At 47.1% G+C, this 19,501-nt stretch overlaps 1 protein-coding gene across 1 annotated transcript; it reads right to left on the bottom strand.

The window, feature by feature from the left end:
- Nucleotides 1–10,046: 10,046 nt before the first annotated feature.
- On the bottom strand, nucleotides 10,047–18,979 carry LOC118085400 (sialidase-3). Its single transcript, XM_035116010.2, has 3 exons — nucleotides 18,680–18,979; nucleotides 16,364–16,575; nucleotides 10,047–14,091 (listed from the first exon to the last, which is right to left on the bottom strand). Exons 1-3 carry the CDS (start codon nucleotides 18,831–18,833, stop codon nucleotides 13,009–13,011), a joined length of 1,449 nt encoding a protein of 482 aa, XP_034971901.1. The 5' UTR covers nucleotides 18,834–18,979; the 3' UTR covers nucleotides 10,047–13,008.
- Nucleotides 18,980–19,501: the final 522 nt, after the last annotated feature.

A 19,501-nucleotide genomic window follows, 5' to 3' on the forward strand; every position in this document is an offset into this window, starting at 1 on the left:
TCAGCAAAAAAATCCCTGAGCTTTGCAGGCAGTTATCCTTGGGATCCGAACATGAATGCCTATGGTGCCCCCTCGTGGGAAGCTCTTGCATAACAAGCAGAGCATATCTGCTAGGCCAGGGATGAATGTATGTATGTGCATTTTGGGGGGGCCTTTGGGTTTCCAGAGGTGTGAAAGATTCCGCCGCTGTCCCCTAAATCTCTGCTCACCATCAGAATTACTAGGCTGCCTTTTAGAGTATAAACAAATATTTCCTAAAATGTTGGACTGCTTCTGATAATAATAATATTTTTCAGATTCAGTGGACCCTCTGGATATGAATGTACTGTAATTCGTTTTGGGGGTTCGTATGCACCCTGAAAATTCCGTAAGCAGAGGTGCTGCTTCTGTGCACGTGCACAGTGCGATAGAGCACTTCTGCGCATGTGCGTGGTGCGCAGAGCACCTCTGCGCATGCGCGCACCGTGAAACCCAGAAGAATACACTTCCGGGTTTGCCACATTCGCAACCCAAAAGTTCGCAACCTGAGGGTCCACTGTATTTAAATACAGCTATCATATCTCCTCTCAGTCTCCTCTTTTATAGCTCTCTGACCGCAGGCAGTCTCCCCAGAGTGGTGCATGCTCTGGTTATCTCCCGCTTGGACTACTGCAATGTGTTCTATGTAGGGCTACCTTTAAAGGTGACATGTAAACTACAACTAATCCAGACTGCGGCAGCTAGATGGGTGACTGGGAACGGCTGCCGGGACCATATAACACTGGTCCTGAAAGACCTACACTGGCTCCCAGTACGCCTCCGAGCACAATTCAAAGTGTTGGTGCCAACCTTGAAAGCCCTAAACGGCCTCAGTCCAGTATACCTGAAGGAGCGTCTCCACCCCCATTGTTCTGCCCGGACACTGAGGTCCAGCTCCGAGGGTCTTCTGGCGGTTCCCTCCCTGCAAGAAGGGAGGTTACAGGGAACCAGACAGAGGGTCTTCTTGGTAGTGGCTTCTGCCCTGTGGAACGCCCTCCCAGCAGATGTCAAGGAAATAAACAACTATCTTACTTTTAAAACAAAATTTAAAAAATCCTTCCAGTAGCACCTTAGAGACCAACTAAGTTTGTCATAGGTATGAGCTTTCGTGTGCATGCACACTTCTTCAGATACACTGAAAAAGAAGTCACCAGACCCTTATGTATAGTCAGAGGGTGGGGGTGGGGTTATTACTCAGAAGGGTGGTGGGAATGGGTGATTGGCTGATAGGAGTGGTAAACCTGTTGATGACTGTTAACAACTGTTAACGACTGCAATTGGTCTTGCAGGAAAAACAAGGGGTGAGGTGCTAAAGAAAGCTTTATCATGTATAATGATAAAAGACATCTGAAGGCAGCCCTGTTTGGGGAAGTTTTTTAATGTTTGATGTTTTATCATGTTTTTAATATTCTGTTGGGAGACGCCCAGAGTGGCTGGGGAAACCTAACCAGGTGGGCAGGGTATAAATAATAAATTGATGATGGTGATGGTGACGAACCCTCTTAATGAATCAAATAAGCCTGGCAATGACAAGGCAAGCAGACTTTTCTACAACGAAGGTCATGGGATGTGCCCAAGGCCAGAAAAGGGGAGAGAAAAGCGTGAATAGAGTACAGTTTTGCTGATTTGCTAGATTTCTGCTTTGTGCTATAATAAGGGCTCGCGCATGCCCAGACAGCAGTGTTTGAAACCAGACATTGCCAACCTGGGGTTCCCCTCGTGTTTTTATTATGACGTTTCGTATGCCACCGCTCCAAGGAGCTCAAGGTGGCCTGGGTCTCCCTCTCCATATCCTCCCAACAACCCTGCGAGGTAGGTGAAACTGAGTGGCAGCGACTGGCTGCAGGGTCATCTAGTAAGTTTCATGGCTGACCTCTGCTTGCCCGCTTGGGTGTGGGCACCGATGAATTCAGCAGAATTGAGTTTGGAGTAAACATGCATACGGTCAGGCTGTACACAATGCTGTAGCTAATTCCTAAATCCGGGCCTGAGTCACGATGCGGCCAAAGTGTGTGCCAAAGCCCACCTTTTTGCAGAGGGGGCCCCAAAGGCTAAATGTCCAGGCAGCCGGGACGGGTGGACGGGAGCTGGCAGAAATATTAGCACCCGATCTATGCAGAATCATGAAAGCGTTCGGACCAAAGCTGCTTCTCTTGCTGGCGCTACTGGCATTCATCGGTAAGTATCTTCCATTGACCAGATGCAAACGGAGGTCTGTTTTGCAAGGAAATATCTCAACTTGTCATGGGAGAAATAGTCCTTGTTGAAATAATAATAATAATAATAATAATAATAATAATAATAATATATCATTTATACCCCAGCCACTCTGGGCGGCTTCCAACAAAACATTAAATACAATAATCTATTAAACATTAAAAGCTTCCCTAAACAGGGCTGCCTTCAGATGTCTTCTAAAAGTCAGTTCTTTTTCTCTTTGACATCTGATGGGAGGGCGTTCCACAGGGCAGGTGTCACTACCAAGAAGGCCCTCTGCCTGGTTCCCTGTAACCTCGCTTCTCGCAGGGAGGGAACCGCCAGAAGGCCCTCGGCGCTGGACCGCAGTGTCCGGGCAGAACGATGGGGGTGGAGATGCTCCTTCAGGTATACTGGACTGTATCATTAAATTTAGGGCTTTAAAGGTCAGCACCAACACTTTGAATTGTGCTCGGAAACGTACTGGGAGCCAATGTAGGTCTTTCAGGACCAGTGTTATGTGGTCTCGGTGGCTGCTCCCAGTCACCAGTCTAGCTGTCGCATTCTGGATTAGCTGTAGTTTCCAGGTCTCCGCCGCGCGAGCCAGGCTGGGGGGTGCCGGGGGGATCCATTGCACCAGGGCGCCAGGTATGCTGAAGACGGGCCCGGCTGGACATATAAAGGGTCTCATCAAACCTAAAATCTGGCCCTGGCTAGGATTGACAACGCTGAAAAAGATGGAGCAACGATCCGAATCGGTGCAAGGCATTTGTACCAAGCTATTTTGTATCTTTCTGTTGTGCACTGCCGCGGGATGGTTGGATAAAGGGCAGTGTACAAATTCAATTAATTAATTAATTAAGAAGACAACTTAATATTTACTAAAGTTTTATTATTATTTTATTTATACCCACCATCTGGCTGGGTTGCCACTATTCAATAATAATAAAATAGAGCCGTTTCCATCAATTTTACATAAAACCAGTGTGGTTTTTTTCTGGGGGGGGGGCAGGGGTACGCAAACCCCTAAACATTTTGTGAATCTAAGTTTGGCCTCATTGAGGGGCAGTATTTCAACAGGAGTAGGAAAATGGGAGTACCCCTAAACATTTTTTTAAAGAAAAAAAGCACTGCATAAAATCATAGAATGCAAGAGCATATACAGGTGAAACTCGGAAAATTAGAATATCTTCGAAAAGTGCATTTATTTCAGTAATGCAACTTAAAAGGTGAAACCAATATATGAGATCGATGCATGACATGCAAAGCAGGATATTTATTTGTTGTAACTGTAATTATTTGTCTTTAGGCGGGTCAATTATAAATGGAATGTAATTAATGAAATGTAATTAATGAAATGTAATTAATGAAATGTAATAGCGATGTTTATTTTCGTATTATTGTAACTATTTGTTGTATTACTGTGGAATTTCCAAAAGAAAGCATTTGTAAAAATTAAAATTAAAATAAAAAGTTGCATTACTGAAATGAATGCACTTTTTGACGATATTCTAATTTTCCGAGTTTCACCTGTACACACACACACACACACACACACCAGAAAACAACTAACTACCGGTAGATGTATTGCCAATTGTCTGCATAAGCCTGAAGGAATAGAGAAGTTTATATGTTTAAAGCCCACCTTGAAACATGAAGGATTTCTGCCAGAGGATTAGCAGGGCATGGAGATTTGGGTGTGTGTTTCTGGAGGAACCAAAGCTTTTTTTTTTTTAAGGCAGACCCACTGCGCTGCTACGCAAAGTGTTTTGGACCGAGCCTGCAACCTTTTGCGTGCCAGGCTCAACCATCAAGCAGCGGTACCTCTCAGGGCAGAATATTGGATGGTGTTGAGTTACACTGAATATTTCCTTGGGATGCCACACAAGGTGGCTCCAGGCGAGGGCTTAATACAGTATTGCAAATGGTCAGTAGGGAGGGTGGCAACATGAGAACGGGGCCTTCTCTGCAGTGGCTCCCTGTCTGTAGAATGCTCTCCCCAGGGAAGTTCGTCTGGCGTCTTCATTGCACACCTTTTTAACCAGGCCTTTGGCTGATCTTATTGACATCCAATAGCCTTTTAGAATGTGGCTTTTTTTGGGGGGGGGGGTTATTAGGTTATTGGTTTTGGTTTGAATTTATATGTTGTGATCTTGTTGCAAAACACCCTGAGACCTCTGGGTATAGGGCCGTGTATACTGTATTTTTCCATGTATAAGACTCGGGTTTTTTCCCTTTAAAATAATGTCACAAATTAGGGGGCGTCTTATACACAGATACATCATCCCCCCCATTTTCTGAAATCTGAGTTCCCCCCCAATGTCTTATACATGGGGGCATTGTATAGACGGAAAAATACGTAAGTTGAATAAATAAAGTAATAGAATATTCAGTTTCTCACTTTTCCAAACTAAAATGCAGTTCTTTGCATTTCTGCATTGATCTGTGATTTTTTTTTAAAAAAAAATCCTCATAAAAATTGGTCAACATTTTAGTCCAAATCTCTCTTTGATATCATTATACTTCCAAACCTGTTTACTGAGCATTCTTCCTGATTTGTTTGTGCAGTTTGAACTGGTCTATTTAATGAGTATTCATCCTAGTTTGTTTCCGGGGGGTGGGGTTGATGACATTTCATCAAAACAAATGGTATCCCACAATTTCCTTTGCATTTTCCCAATACTTTCCTTATCACAAAACTTTGATATTTTTTTTTGGGGGGGGAGTGGGCTCGTTGCTTAAAAGTGCCAATTCAGATTTAATGTTGTGGCCTGAATTTGCTGGTGTATGCGTCCACCCTGGGAATGCCTTAGGACCACCACTAAAATATATGCAGAATTTCATAGAATCATAGAGTTGGAAGAGACCACAAGGGCCATCCAGTCCAACCCCCTGCCAAGCAGGAAACACCATCAAAGCATTCTTGACATATGCCTGTCAAGCCTCTGCTTAAAGACCTCCAAAGAAGGAGACTCCACCACACTCCTTGGCAGCAAATTCCACTGCCGAACAGCTCTTACTGTCAGGAAGTTCTTCCTAATGTTTAGATGGAATCTTCTTTCTTGAAGTTTGAATCCATTGCTCCGTGTCCGCTTCTCTGGAGCAGCAGAAAACAACCTTTCTCCCTCCTCTATATGACATCCTTTGATATATTTGAACATGACTATCATATCCCCCCTTAACCTTCTCTTCTCCAGGCTAAACATACCCAGCTCCCTAAGCCGTTCCTCATAAGGCATTATTTCCAGGCCTTTGACCATTTTAGTTGCCCTCTGGACACATTCCAGCTTGTCAGTATCCTTGAACTGAGGTGCCCTGAACTGGACACAGTATTCCAGGTGAGGTCTGACCAGAGCAGAATACAGTGGTACTATTACTTCCCTTGACCTAGATGCTATACTCCTATTGATGCAGCCCAGAATTGCATTGGTTTTTTTAGCTGCTGCATCACACTGTTGACTCATGTCAAGTTTGTGGTCTACCACAAACAATTTCTAAGCAATTTCAATTGCTTGGCTAAACATGTGCTTGATCTCAGTTGTGTTCACTCTAAGAACACCCCTGTGATAAATCTCTCAAATAGAAGCCCAGCTGAATCACACTGGTTTAGACTGCAGGCACCATTCGAGAAACGGACAATCCATCCTTTGTAAAAAATATTGGCTGGGAAGAGCAGCTGCAACGGAAAAAAATGTCTGGGCTTTGTGAGCCAATCTGTGGGAATTAATTGGGGCAACACAACATTAGTTCCGGCACTCAGGATCTATCAACAACCCCTCTCTGTGTGAAAATGGGCCTGCTTTATTTGTTTATTCCATTTACAAAATATTCCTACACAACACAAAACCAACAAGAAAACAACCTCTGTAAAAAAAGAAGACGACGAAATACGTTGCGATTCAGTAGAAAGCTGGTGACATTAAATGGCGACCCGGCCCACTCATTGCACAAATGGGACATTTGTCCCGCTGCTAGGGATGCCCCTTGTTCTCCTACACCCTTGTGCAAATTAATTGAAATAAACAATGTAGTTTATTGTACAAAACTCACATATACGTACATTAGTAACGGATATGACCTCCACTATTTTAAAGCAGCATTTGAACACGGTTTGGCATAGAGTCTACTGTACTAGTTTCGAACAGTCACTGTTGATTTTCAGATCCCTGTACCACACTTGAATCAGCGCCTGAATGAGCTTCTCTATAGTCATACAGTCTACAGCATGGAGGCGACTTTTCCATATAGCCCACAAATTCTCAATGGGATTTACGTCTGGGGAATTCCCTGCCCAATCAAGTACCTGTATTTGCTGCTCTGTCCTGAATTTCTTCACCACTTTCGATGTGTGACAGGGGGCTAGGTCCTGCTGCAATATCCCAGTACCATCAGGATCAGGGCCGTCCCTAGGCCCGGGCTGGGTGGCGGTAGGCGCCAGGGCGTCTGGCCATCAGGGGCGCGGAAGGGGTGCCGAACGCTGGTGTCTGCCTCCACACGCCTCTGCTGTTGAGTGGCTTCAGGCAGCTCTCCAGAGGCGCGCGGGGAGTGCTGGCCTGGGGCCGCCTGAACAGCTGAGAGGCGCAGCACGGCGGCTCCAGGCTCGCGCTCCCCGTGCACCTCTGGAGCTTCGAGCGGGAGCCTGGGGCTGCCTCCTCCATGCCTCCTCCATGCCTCTCAGCTCCCCACACGCCCCTCCTGCCCGCCTCACTCACGGGGGGGGGGCACCGGAGGGATCTTGGCACCAGGGCGCCAGATATGGTTAAGACGGCCCTGATCAGAATACCTCTTTTCCAGCTCTGGAATAACTTTCTTTTGTAGAACCTCAACATATTGTGGCGAGCGCATCATTCCTTCTGTTGGCTGCAGGCTTCCGACACCATAATGACCAACTGACTTTCCGTGTTTGTTTTGAGTACAGGATTACGAGTAAGATAGAAAGCAGGCTTTGTTTCAATTAATTTGCACAAGGGTGTAGCTGCTTTGCTCCCACCCTACAATCATCTTGCTGGTCCAGTGGGAGGGAAGGAGAATTACCAACCGTTTACCAACAGCAGGGTATGGTCCTCTGCCCCGAAACCCCGAAGCAGCTCAGTGGCAGAGCACTTGCTCTGGATGCACCCCCAGATTTGATTTCCATCACCTGAACAGCCAAGAAAGCGCCCCCCCCATCTCAAACCTTGGAGACCTGCTGCCAGCCAGAGTTGGCAATACTGAGCTGGGTGCCCCAATGGTTTGACTCGGTATAAAAGCAAGTCCCCACATTCCAAGTCCTGGATGAGAAATGGGAGATGGGAGGTTGGTGAGAAAACGGGGCAAGCGACTGGCAAGGTCCTCTGGCGAGTTTCAAGGCTGAGCAAGGATTTGAACCCTGTTCTCCCATGCCCCGTCTACAACCACTGGACCACACTGGCCTGCAAACCCCCTTTAGGCCTGGATATGACTTCACCTGCCCCACACCTGATGTCATACCTAGGGCCTGGGGCTAGAGGTTCCTCAACCCTGATCTAGAACCCTTTCACTGTAGTGACAACCGGAGAAGTCTAGGAGGTCTAACTGCAGGCTGGATTAGCCAGAGTTTGGGGGCTGGAAGGAACATGAGCATGCTCATCCATGGGGGCTCACCCTCCTGCAAGCCTCCAATATATACCTGCTGCTCACAGGTGACCAACACCTGCATTGGAAGAAGCCTCCTTCTTCCAATGTCTTTACGCCTCTGATTGGGTTAGGAGAGGGTTACCGCCTTTAACCATTGTTGTGACTTCCTATACCCAAGCTGGACAGGAGATGGGGATCCCACTGATCACAAGGACCTGTGGGAGTTGGAGAGGTCTCTGCCGCCGCTCCTGCCTGGCTCACGAGATCCACCTTGGCATTCACGGCTGCCCACGTCACTATAGGTATGGCTGTTCTCCTTGTGGTGTAGCCTTATTAGCTGATAAGGGTTCTTAAGTTGCGCCCAGGCAGGGACAGAGACAGTCAATAACGACACCGGGGTTGAGTTCCATTCAGAGAAAGAGTTTGATTCTTAAATTTAAGAGACTCTTGGTGATCAGCTCACGACAAGAGTAAAGAAACACAAATTTGCAAACATTCTTATACACTTCTTGGGCTCCTTTCCCCCTCCTCTGTAAATGTGCGCACGCAAGGGGGTCACAAGTACATATAAGGAAGATCCGTGTCCGGTCCTGTGCATAAACACACGCTGACTCATGCTGCCCCGGTAGCATCCTCACCCGGCCTCGAGTGGGGGCTTGAATTCCTATCTATCTTGCCTGCTCTTTGCGTCAGACTGCTAGCATCAGACAAGACAGTCATCCGGCCTTGATAGCTTAGCAGGGCATTCTGTCTTGCTCTCGAATGTTTTTATTACACTTTGGCCCCCTTTGGTGCACAGACGCCGAGGCAAAAAGGAAACCATTTTAAGAAGCATTTTAGGGATATGGGGGGGCTAAACCATACAATCAGAATTATACAATGCAAACTATATGATCAGATTTAGCTCAATAACACAATTGGCAAATCTCTCCCTTCAGTGGGTTTATTGTTTGTAAGCACCTTAAAGTCTTATCACGCTTGTTAGCACCTGCCTTGGTCCATTAGGACCCCAAGGTCCCATTCGTGGTCCCTCACCACCAGATATTTCGCTCCAACATGCATCAATTTCCACTTGTTTAGGTTGAATTGAATTTGCCATTCTACCGCCCATTGATTCAGGGCTGCCTTCTTGGCATTGGGGCCAGTTTCTGCTAAGCGTTGGGGGGAAAGGAAAGCGGGGGGAAAGAGCTACGAGGAGAGAAAACCCCCTTTACAGCAAGTCCAAACGCTACATACAGGTGAAACTCGGAAAATTAGAATATCGTCGAAAAGTGCATTTATTTCAGTAACGCAACTTAAAAGGCGAAACCAATATATGAGATAGATGCATGGCATGCAAAGCAATGTCAAGCCTTTATTTGTTGTCATTGTAATTATTTGTCATTAGGCGGCTCAATTATAGATGGAATGTAATTAATGAAATGTAATTTGTTTAGTCGTGTCCGACTCTTTGTGACCCCATGGACCAGAGCACGCCAGGCACTCCTGTCTTGCACTGCCTCCCGCAGTTTGGTGAAACTCATGTTCGTAGCTTCGAGAACACTGTCCAACCATTTCGTCCTCTGTCGTCCCCTTCTCCTAGTGCCCTCCATCTTTCCCAACATCAGGGTCTTTTCCAGGGAGTCTTCTCTTCTCATGAGGTGGCCAAAGTATTGGAGCCTCAGCTTCAGGATCTGTCCTTCCAGTGAGCATGAAATGTAATAGCAATGTTTATTTTTGTAGTATTGTAACTGTTTGTTTTATTACTGTGGAATTTCCAAAAGAAAGCATCTGTAAAAATTAAAATAAAAAATAGTAAGTTGCATTACTGAAATAAATGCACTTTTCGACCATATTCTAATTTTCCGAGTTCCACCTGCATGTCTCTGCGATTGTTGCATGGCCTCTTTGCCTCCTCGCCAACTTTGAATCCAGCGAAATAGCCCAATATTTGGGAGGCTCAGGACGATGTGTAGGGCAGGGGGTGTGGGGCAGTGCTTTGGGCACCAGCCAGGGCGACACTTCAACTACCTGCAGCCTTCTTCTTCTGAGACTGCCCTTGATGGCTGCAATTCTGAAAAAGCCTCATTTCCTCTTTACTCCCAGATGCTGTGTGCTGAGGACCTAGCACAGACAGGAGGTCAAGGAAATCCATCACTCCAGTGAAGGGAAGGATGTTCCGGGTACATGCTGACCAGAAGAAGAGTGGGCCCTGTTATAGACAGCATTTGCAATACAGTGGTACCTTGGTTCTCAAACTTAGTCCGTTCCAGAAGTCCATTCCGAAACCAAGGCACACTTCCCATAGAAAATAATGCAAAATGGATTAATCCGTTCCAGACGAGACCATTGATCCATAAAAATGAAAGCAATAGACAATGTACTGCAGTCACACAATCAATCAATCAGGAGCTGAACTGGGTTCCACACAGTCACAAAAACAAAACAAAAAGAGAGCCGCAAAAACAAAAACGCAAAATAAATAGCAAAAACAGACAAATCGGAAGCGTAACACTCAAAACGGTGCACGTTCGGCTTCCGGAAAAAGTTCGCTAACTGGAACACTTCCTTCCCGGTTTGCAGTGTTTGGGTTCCAAGTTGTTTGAGTACCGAGGCGTTTGAGAACCAAGGTACCACTGTATCGGTTTATTTGACACCGCCACGGAAATTATTGCCTCCCAACAATTCAATATGGCTTCGATTTGTTTTAAGCTGGTATGTTTTTAAGTTGCTTATTTCTGCCTTGCAGCAAAGTGATTGCGACTGTTTAATTTTCTTTACGATGCAACTTTTGAAAAGTTCGATAAGGCTAAGTTAAAGCTTTGCGACTGTCTAACACTACTTTCTGCTTGTTTATCGTTCTCAAGACAAAGATGTAGTACATAGTGTAACCAACCATGACAAAAAGTACGGTGGAAAATTCATTGTTTGGCAATAATGATTAAAACATGCATTTATCTTGAACATTCTGTTCCAGCAAAATGTACACCCACGACTGCCTTCCATATAGAAAATAGGATTTTAGTCACAGGTGGGGGCATAAACTTGGCTGGTTCATAAACTCTGCTAGTTTTTTGCTGCAAAAGAATAACAGGAAATTCTAGAAATTATTAAAGGGAACACACCAGGAAGATAACTTATTTGGAAATATATGTCCATTGTGCTCTAAGAGATTTTATAAAAAATAAAAATACACATATTTCCCCACCAGCGGAAAACAGAAGAAAAGCTTGTGCAAAATGAGCCATTGTCAGCTGAATGGAAAATATCAAGCGTCGGAAACAAATGTTGGAACAGACTGAAGCAGCTGCAGTTCCTGCATTGCTGGGGGTTGGACTAGATGACATTTGGGGTACCCTTCCTTTTTTAATTTTAAAAATAAACTTTATTTAAATTTAATTTAAAATACATTCAGGACATACTCAAAGAGAACACAAACATACCAAATACAAAATCATATGTAAGAAATAATAATAAAATAATCTAAACACAAGGATAATCATCTGATGATGTAAGTAATCAGAAACAAAACCATAAGTGTTCTCAAAAGTACTTAAGCACTAAAAAAAGAAGAAAAAGGAAACAGAAAAGAAAAGAAAAAGAAAAAGGAGAAAGGAAAAACAAGAAAAAACATACATTCATTCCATCACTCATATCCACAAATCCAATGTTGGCATCCTGTTAATTGATCAAAAATCCCGATCCCATATCTATAATCCTCCCACTAAAGACTTCCACTTATCTCTACCTACATTTGGGGTCCCCTTCCAACCCTACAACTCTATGGTCTTATTTCTGTATATCTCTACTTTACACGCCCATAATGTGGCAGGGCTCTACCAGAGACCCTGGGAAACCTGTTGCAATCCAGAGAAGGCAACATTTGCCTAGGTGGAGAAATCATGAGACCTTACAAAAGGTTGCTTCTGTTCTAGAGGCGGGTCTGAGAAAACAGCAGCAGGGTCCCTGGTTCGAGCCCCACGTTGGGCGAAAGATTCCTGCGTTGCAAGGGGTTGGACGAGACGGCCCTAGTGGTCCCTTCCAATTCTACAATCCTATGATTCAAGATTCAAGACACTAATCAGAAGATCTGCCTGTTCTGTTCCAAGGGTTCTTCATCCAGCGGAGTTCAAAAATCACCTAAGATCTGTACAACCCATAAAGCTATACGGAAATTAGCTGGGCCGTTTTAAGGTCAAAGGGCCTCTGAAGGCATGAACACCCTTCCCTTAGATCAGGGGATGACTAACTGTGGCACTCCAAATAATAATGTTGTTGTTGTTTAGTCGTTTAGTCGTGTCCGACTCTTCGTGACCCCATGGACCAGAGCAAACCAGGCACTCCTGTCTTGCACTGCCTCCCGCAGTTTGGTCAAACTCATGTTCGTAGCTTCGAGAACACTATCCAACCATCTCGTCCTCTGTCGTCCCCTTCTCCTTGTGCCCTCCATCTTTCCCAACATCAGGGTCTTTTCCAGGGAGCCTTCTCTTCTCATGAGGTGGCCAAAGTATTGGAGCCTCAGCTTCACGATCTGTCCTTCCAGTGAGCACTCATTTCCTTCAGAATGGATAGGTTTGATCTTCTTGCAGTCCATGGGACTCTCAAGAGTCTCCTCCAGCACCATAATTCAAAAGCATCAATTCTTCGGCGATCAGCCTTCTTTATGGTCCAGCTCTCACTTCCATACATCACTACTGGGAAAACCATAGCTTTAACTAGACGGACCTTTGTCGGCAAGGTGATGTCTCTGCTTTTTAAGATGCTGTCTAGGTTTGTCATTGCTTTTCTCCCAAGAAGCAGGCGTCTTTTAATTTCGTGACTGCTGTCACCATCTGCAGTGATCAAGGAGCCCAAGAAAGTAAAATCTCTCACTGCCTCCATTTCTTCCCCTTCTATTTGCCAGGAGGTGATGGGACCAGTGGCCATGATCTTGGTTTTTTTGATGTTGAGCTTCAGACCATATTTTGCGCTCTCCTCTTTCACCCTCATTAAAAATAATAATAATAAATTAATAATAATAATAATTTATTAATTATACCCCACCCATCTGGCTGGGTTTCCCCAGTGATGCTGAACTACAACTCGCATCGTTCCTGGCTGTTGGTGCTGCTGGCTGGGGCTGCTGGGAGTCAGAGTCCAGCCATCTCTAGAGGGTGGTGGACTCTCCTTCCTTGGAGGTTTTCAAGCAGAGGTTGGATGGATGCATTGCACGGGGTTAGACTAGATGACCCTCGGGGTCCCTTCCAACTCTACAGTTCTATGATTCCTAGGCCTTAGGTTCTTCAGAAGCTCAACGTCGCTGAAAAGCTGAAAGGCAATTTCTTCGCAGGCGGTTGCTACCCCGCATTCAAACAGGCACCCAAACATCACCGATTTCCCCTCCTCCTCGCACACGGCCAGGTCCGAATACCCGCTGGGCCCTTTGTTCAGCACCCAGGGGGCCGTCCAGCACCCCTTCTCCAATGGAGAGGGGTTCAGGTAGATGCCCAGATCCAAACGCTTGTGGCTGTTTGTGGGGTGGGAGAAGACCAGCCACGACTTGGTGCTCCTCCTGAGAGGGGACGAGGAGGGATCGACACCCAGTAGACACGCCAATCCGCCTGTGCCTTCCTCTGGGCCCGGATCCGAGGGTTTCGGCGCCGGGGCAAAACTCACCACACTGCCCTGGCACCCGTGCGCCGGCTCACGCAGCTGCTTGCAAAGAAAGGGCTCCTGAAAGTGGCCCCCGTTATCGGGGCTGAAAGCCTCGGCGCGGCAGCGGCTCCAACCCGAATGCCGGGCGTTGACGTACAACAAGCGGCTTCCGTCCTGGCGGTCGACCTCGGCCACCTGGCACTCGGTGGCTCGCAAGTCCTCGAGGAGCCGGCCCCGCGCCCAGCTGCGGCCCCCGTCGTCGCTGAGCAAAGCGAAGCAGTGGGGGGCCGCGCAGCAGAGCGGGCAGAAGCAAAAGCAACACTTGCGGGTGCGGTAAGCGTAGGCCGGGACCACCAGGCGCCCGGAGCCGAGCTGCACACCGTGGCCCGGCCCGACGGCAAAGGTGGCCCAGTTCCTCCGGTCGCCTCCAAACACCTGCCTGGTTAAGTCCACCACCTGGCTCCAGGTGCGGCCGCCATCTTGGCTGGAGACGTAGCAGAGCTTGGCGGCGTTCCTCCCCGTCGCAATCTGCCGCCGGGCCGTGACGTGGTCCAGAACGCAGATGAAGAACAGAAAAGTGGTCCCGCTCTTCTCCTCGTGCACCGGGCAGGGGTTCATGGTGCGGCATTCGGGGAGCGTGGCCATCGGCAGGGGCTCCTGAGGACCCCACTGGAGAGAAACAGAGAAGGGACAAAAGGGTTTGCTCTCGGGGTGACATCTCTGCACACTTCACATCGTCACCATTAATTAAATCCGCATACCTTCCCTTGTCTGCAGATCTCACAACATGTAAGTTACCGGATTTAAATGTATGGATCCCCGTAAAAGAATTCTGGGAAATGATATATGATGAGATTAAAAAAAAGTTTAAAATAACCTTTTCTAAAAAAAAAAAAAAAAAAACCCGAAGCCTTCCTTTTAGGAATTGTGGGTGCCAAAATCCCAAGGGAGCAGAAAAGACTAGTTATGTATGTGGATGTTATTGGCCCAGAGATGGAAAGAAGATAAAGTCCCTACCCAGAGAAGAATAGCAGATCAAGTTGATGCATTTATGCCTAAATGGCTAAAATGACCGGAAGACTCAGAAATCAGGAAGACCAAAAATTTAAGAAGGAATGGGGGAAATTTATAACCTATCTTAAAAACCATTGAGAAAAGTTAAAATCGTTAGTAGGATTGGGGTATCACTTGTAGTTTAGTGGTGAATTTTGGACACAACGGAGGTGGAAAAGATTTTAATAATAATAATAATAATAATAATAATAATTTATTATTTATACCCCGCCCATCTGGCTGGGTCTCCCCAGCCACTCTGGGCGGCTTCCAACAGAAGAATAAAACACAACAATCTATTAAACATTAAAAGCCTCCCTGAACAGATGTCTTCTAAAAGTCTGGTAGTTGTTTTCCTCTTTGACATCTGTTGGGAGGGCATTCCACAGGGCAGGCGCCACCACCGAGAAGGCCCTCTGCCTAGTTCCCTGCAACGTGGCTTCTCGCAACGAGGGAACCGCCAGAAGGCCCTCGGTGCTGGACCTCAGTGTCCGGGCAGAATGATGGAGGTGGAGACGCTCCTTCAGGTATACTGGGCTGAGGCTGTTTAGGGCTTTCAAGGTCAGCACCAACACTTTGAATTGTGCTCGGAAACTTACTGGGAGCCAATGTAGGTCTTTCAGGACTGGTGTTATGTGGTCTCGGCAGCCACTCCCAGTCACCAGTCTAGCTGCCGCATTCTGGATTAGTTGTAGTTTCTGAGTCACCTTCAAAGGTAGCCCCTTGTAGAGCGCATTGCAGTAGTCCAAGCGGATTTGGATTATTATAAAAAATGCAGGAGGAAATGATTAAAAATAGGACTCACTGGCTGTTGGTGCTGGGAGCTAGAGTCCAGCCATCTCTAGAGGGTGGTGGACTCTCCTTCCTTGGAGGTTTTTAAGCAGAGGTTGTTTGGCCTTCTGTCCTGGACGCTTTAGTTGAGATTCCTGCCTTGCAAGGGATCCCTTCCAACGGGGTCCCTTCCAACTCTATGATTCTATGTTTCTATGCCTGTAGGAAACCCGCAAGCAGGATTCGAAAACACAAGAGCCCCTCTCCTCCTGTGGTTTCCAGCAACTGGTATTCAGAAGCGTTGCTTCTTCCAACTGTGAAGGGAAGAGCACAGCTATTATTGCTAGCAGTCGTCGCTAGCCCCCTCTAGTCACAATGGCTAAGCTCTGCCTCCATGGCTGAAGGAAGCAATGCTTCTGGAAGCTGCAGGAGGGGAGAGTTGGTCTTGTGTTCAAATCCTGCTTGCTGGTTTACCCTTGGGTCATCTGGTCAGGCCACTGAGAGAACAGGATGCTGGACTTGATGGGCCATTGGCCTGATCCAGCAAAGGCTCTTCTTGTGCTCATAAGCCTTCTGTGTCCTCTCATCCAAAGGGAACCAGACCCTGCCGAATGCTGCCCTTGCAAATTCCTGTCGCGTGGAGAAATGGGCGACAATATCTGTGTTAGTATCTAGTAGTGTGAATCCCTCTCCAATACGGTGGGTGAGTTTCAAAATGCATTTCGAAAAACAGACCAAAACAAGCACACTCCCGAATGAAATCAGGAATCGCAGAGTTATGCTTTTCACCTCTGGTCTTACCTGGACGGACATTCCTTCCTTCCGCCCTCGCCTCATCACCAGCTATCTGGCATCGCCCCCCCCCCACTTTTAAAGGAGATGGGGGAGTTTCTTCAGAGAGCATTTCCCCCCATTATACATAGTGCACAGAGCACCTCCCGGCCTTCATTAAACAGCTTACCTGAGCTGCCTGCCACCCTGCTGTCACACTGGAGTTAGTGTGGCAGGTCTATGAACTGCTGCGTGATGACAGCCTTACATTTATTGTATATAGTAAGAAAGAAAAGAAACATGCGATGAAGAATAGCACCGTTGTGCTTTCTGCTCCTGGCGTTACCTGAACAGACGTTCCTTCCTTCCGCCCACGCCTCATCACCAGGAACTTAGCGTCTTCGTCTCGGGGGGATGAGCGCTCTTCTGCAAACGCCAGGAAGGTGGACTCGGAGGGCAGGTACAGCAGTGCTGGGATGCGGTAGGTGAGACCCCCTCGTTTTTCCTGGCTGAAAAGAGTCACCTTCCCAGAGCCAGCCTGAGCCTCGGCCATGTTTTCTGGGCATGCAGAAATATTTGGGGAGGAGGGAAAGGAGGGAGATGAAGAATCCAATTAGTTTGTTGCATCACCTGAAAGGTCCTATCTCCCTTTATAAACCTGCCCAGGTGCCGAGATCTTCATACCAGCAGCCCATGTTCCTCACCAGGGGGAACTAAAAGCTAAGTCCTACCCAAAATCCATTGTCTTCCTTGATTCCCAAAATCCTGGATTTGCACCCTCTAAGGGACATTTTGCCTCCAGGACTCAGACCTGGAGAAATTTCACACCTCTGGCCGGATCCAGTCCGAGGTTGCAAATCTGCCTGCCGACATGTACTGAGTAATCAGTATCTAATTGGCAACCCGGGAAGAAAACAAGCCAAACAGACACCCCCAATAAGGTCCAGCTTACAAAAGCTTCAAAGCTTGGTCACCCGCGAAAGATTCCTGCTCGCCAAAGGTGACCAGTAGGCTAGTTATCGCCAGAAAGCATTTAAGATGCGACTGATCTACAGGAAGCCCTCTTTAGCCAAACTGCAAGCCTCACATGCATAAGAAGCTGCTTTATAGAGTCTCAGACTATTACTCCACCTAAGCTCAATACTGTCAACACGGACTGGCAGCAGCAGGAATCACAGCTAAAGAATTCCTGACGGGGGGCCATTCAACCAGCAATGTTTCACTCTTTAAACCCTGACCCTGACACACACACACACACACACACAGAGAGAGAGAGAGAGAGAGAGAGAGAGAGAGAGAGAGAGACTCTGCCTCTCAGAATATTTGCACAGGGCTCACAGTACAGTATAGTCCAGGCATCCCCAAACTTCAGCCCTCCAGATGTTTTGGACTACAATTCCCATCTTCCCCAACCACTGGTCCTGTTAGCTAGGGATCATGGGAGTTGTAGGCCAAAACCTCTGGAGGGCCGGAGAGAATAAAATAATTCCTGAACACAATTAGCTGTGCGTCTTCAAAATTAACAGCTTGTGTGTGTGTGTGTGTAGGGGCAGGATCAGTACCTTGGTATTGGGGAATGCCTTTTTAATTTTCTACTGGGATGCCATATTTCAAAGTAAAAACCAGAAAAACTTGAAAGTTGTTGAGCTTTCTTTAGACAAAAGCCTGAAGTTTGACATACGGCATTCCTTCTTCCTCAGTTAAAATGGTATCCCTGATCATTATTTTCACGGTAAGGAACATTTCCAGGAATCAAACCTTTACAAGATTTATCCCAGGAGACAAGTTTGGACAATGGTTCATCCAAGTTGCAAGCTCACCAGCTGCTATCATCATCATCATCATCATTTAAGCTGTGGAGAGATCCTTGTCATAAATCTCTACCGCAGGCATCCCCAAACTGCGGCCCTCCAGATGTTTTGGCCTACAACTCCCATGATCCCTAGCTAACAGGACCAGTGGTCAGGGAAGATGGGAATTGTAGTCCAAAACATCTGGAGGGCCGCAGTTTGGGGATGCCTGCCTTACCGCTTTGGCTCTAGGCAGAAGCTGCCTCTTCTGTTTAAGTGGGTCCCCCTCCCGTCACTGGCAGAAACGTTTTGAAAACAGGAAATCGTTTGCTGAAATCCTCAAGCGCTTCCTCTGAATTAAGACCCTTCCTCCGAAAAGCGGCAAGAAATGCCTTTTTCCTTTAAAAATAAATGCATTGCAAATATTGCAACGTTCTTAACCTGCACCCCTGAGATTGCATCACATCCTTTTTTTTTTGCAGGAAACGGGGAACGGCGACAAAAACAATATACTGTACTTCCCTCGACTCTCAATGGATTTCCAGCACTCATCCTTCTCTCCCTTCCCCTCAAAAAAATCCTGATGCGAGGAGGTCTCTTCCAGGGGAGTGAGATGGACCTTCCTCCCTGCGCAAACTTCTGCAAAAATAAGTGGGGCTGCGGGAGACGCTTCCACCTGGGGGGGGGAGTATATTCCCCCCACCTCCATAAAAGAGATATATTCCCTAGTTTATATTTTACCCCTTTAAATGCATCACACTGGCCCCCCCATCCTTTCATGGAGCTTCCCCTTCTATATATTTTTTGGGGGGGGTAATTTGGGGTTTTCTCTCCCTGGGATTTTCCTGCAACGTCCTCCCTACATCACTCACCGTGCAAAGGCTTCCCAGAGGCGGCGCGGGGAGAGGATCGGTTTGCAGGATGCGCTCCCTGGATAGGGCGGAGGGCTAGATCAGGATTTCCTCCTCTTCCTCCTCCGAAGCACCGCCCCTCCTTTAGACACGCCCACTCAGCATCACTCAGCATCCCAGAGAGACATCCCACAGCATCCCTCCCCTCTCGCGCAATCCTGCGGAGTTCAGAGCGCAGACCCGTGGAAAGGTTTGCTCGTGTGAAACGCTCGCAGGCTTTTGCAATCTTTGCAAAGAACTCCTTCCAGTAGCGCCTTAGAGGCCAACTAAGTTTGTCATTGGTATGAGCTTTCCTGTGCATGCACGCTTCTTCAGATACACTGAAACAGAAGTCACCAGGCCCTTATATATCGTGAGAGGGTGGGGAGGGGTATTACTCAAAAGCAGGCATCCCCCCCCCCCAACTGCATTCTGTGGATCCCGACATCGCAGTCGTAGTTACCACGCCTATCAGCCAATCACCCATTCCCACCACCCTTTTGAGCAATACCCCTCCCCACCCTCTCGCTATATACAGTGGGACCTCAACTTACGAATTTAATCCTTTCCGAATGCACACTCGTAGGTCAAAAACTTCGTCAGTCGAGGTTCCCATAGGAAAAGCGGTTTCCCATAGGAATGCATTGGAAACGGAAAAATTTGTTAAGTTGAGGAAACCGCAACTAAAAATTCGTTAAGTCGAGGAAACCGCATCTAGCCGCGAACAGGTTTTCTGTTCGGATGTCGCAAAAATCGTAAGTGCGCGACCACTTTTTCCACTCGTAAGTCGAAAACGTCGGATGT

This window comes from Zootoca vivipara, chromosome 4, assembly GCF_963506605.1.
Source record: "Zootoca vivipara chromosome 4, rZooViv1.1, whole genome shotgun sequence".
NCBI classification, from domain to species: domain Eukaryota; kingdom Metazoa; phylum Chordata; class Lepidosauria; order Squamata; family Lacertidae; genus Zootoca; species Zootoca vivipara.

Excerpts from the sequence above, each read along its gene's own strand:
- LOC118085400 (XM_035116010.2), bottom strand. The coding sequence starts at position 18,833 with ATGCTGAGTGATGCTGAGTGGGCGTGTCTAAAGGAGGGGCGGTGCTTC. Across the intron at positions 16,576-18,679 it reads CTCTGGGAAGCCTTTGCACG|AAAACATGGCCGAGGCTCAG; the intron begins GTGAGTGATGTA and ends CTGCATGCCCAG. Across the intron at positions 14,092-16,363 it reads AGGAAGGAACGTCTGTTCAG|TGGGGTCCTCAGGAGCCCCT; the intron begins GTAACGCCAGGA and ends GTTTCTCTCCAG.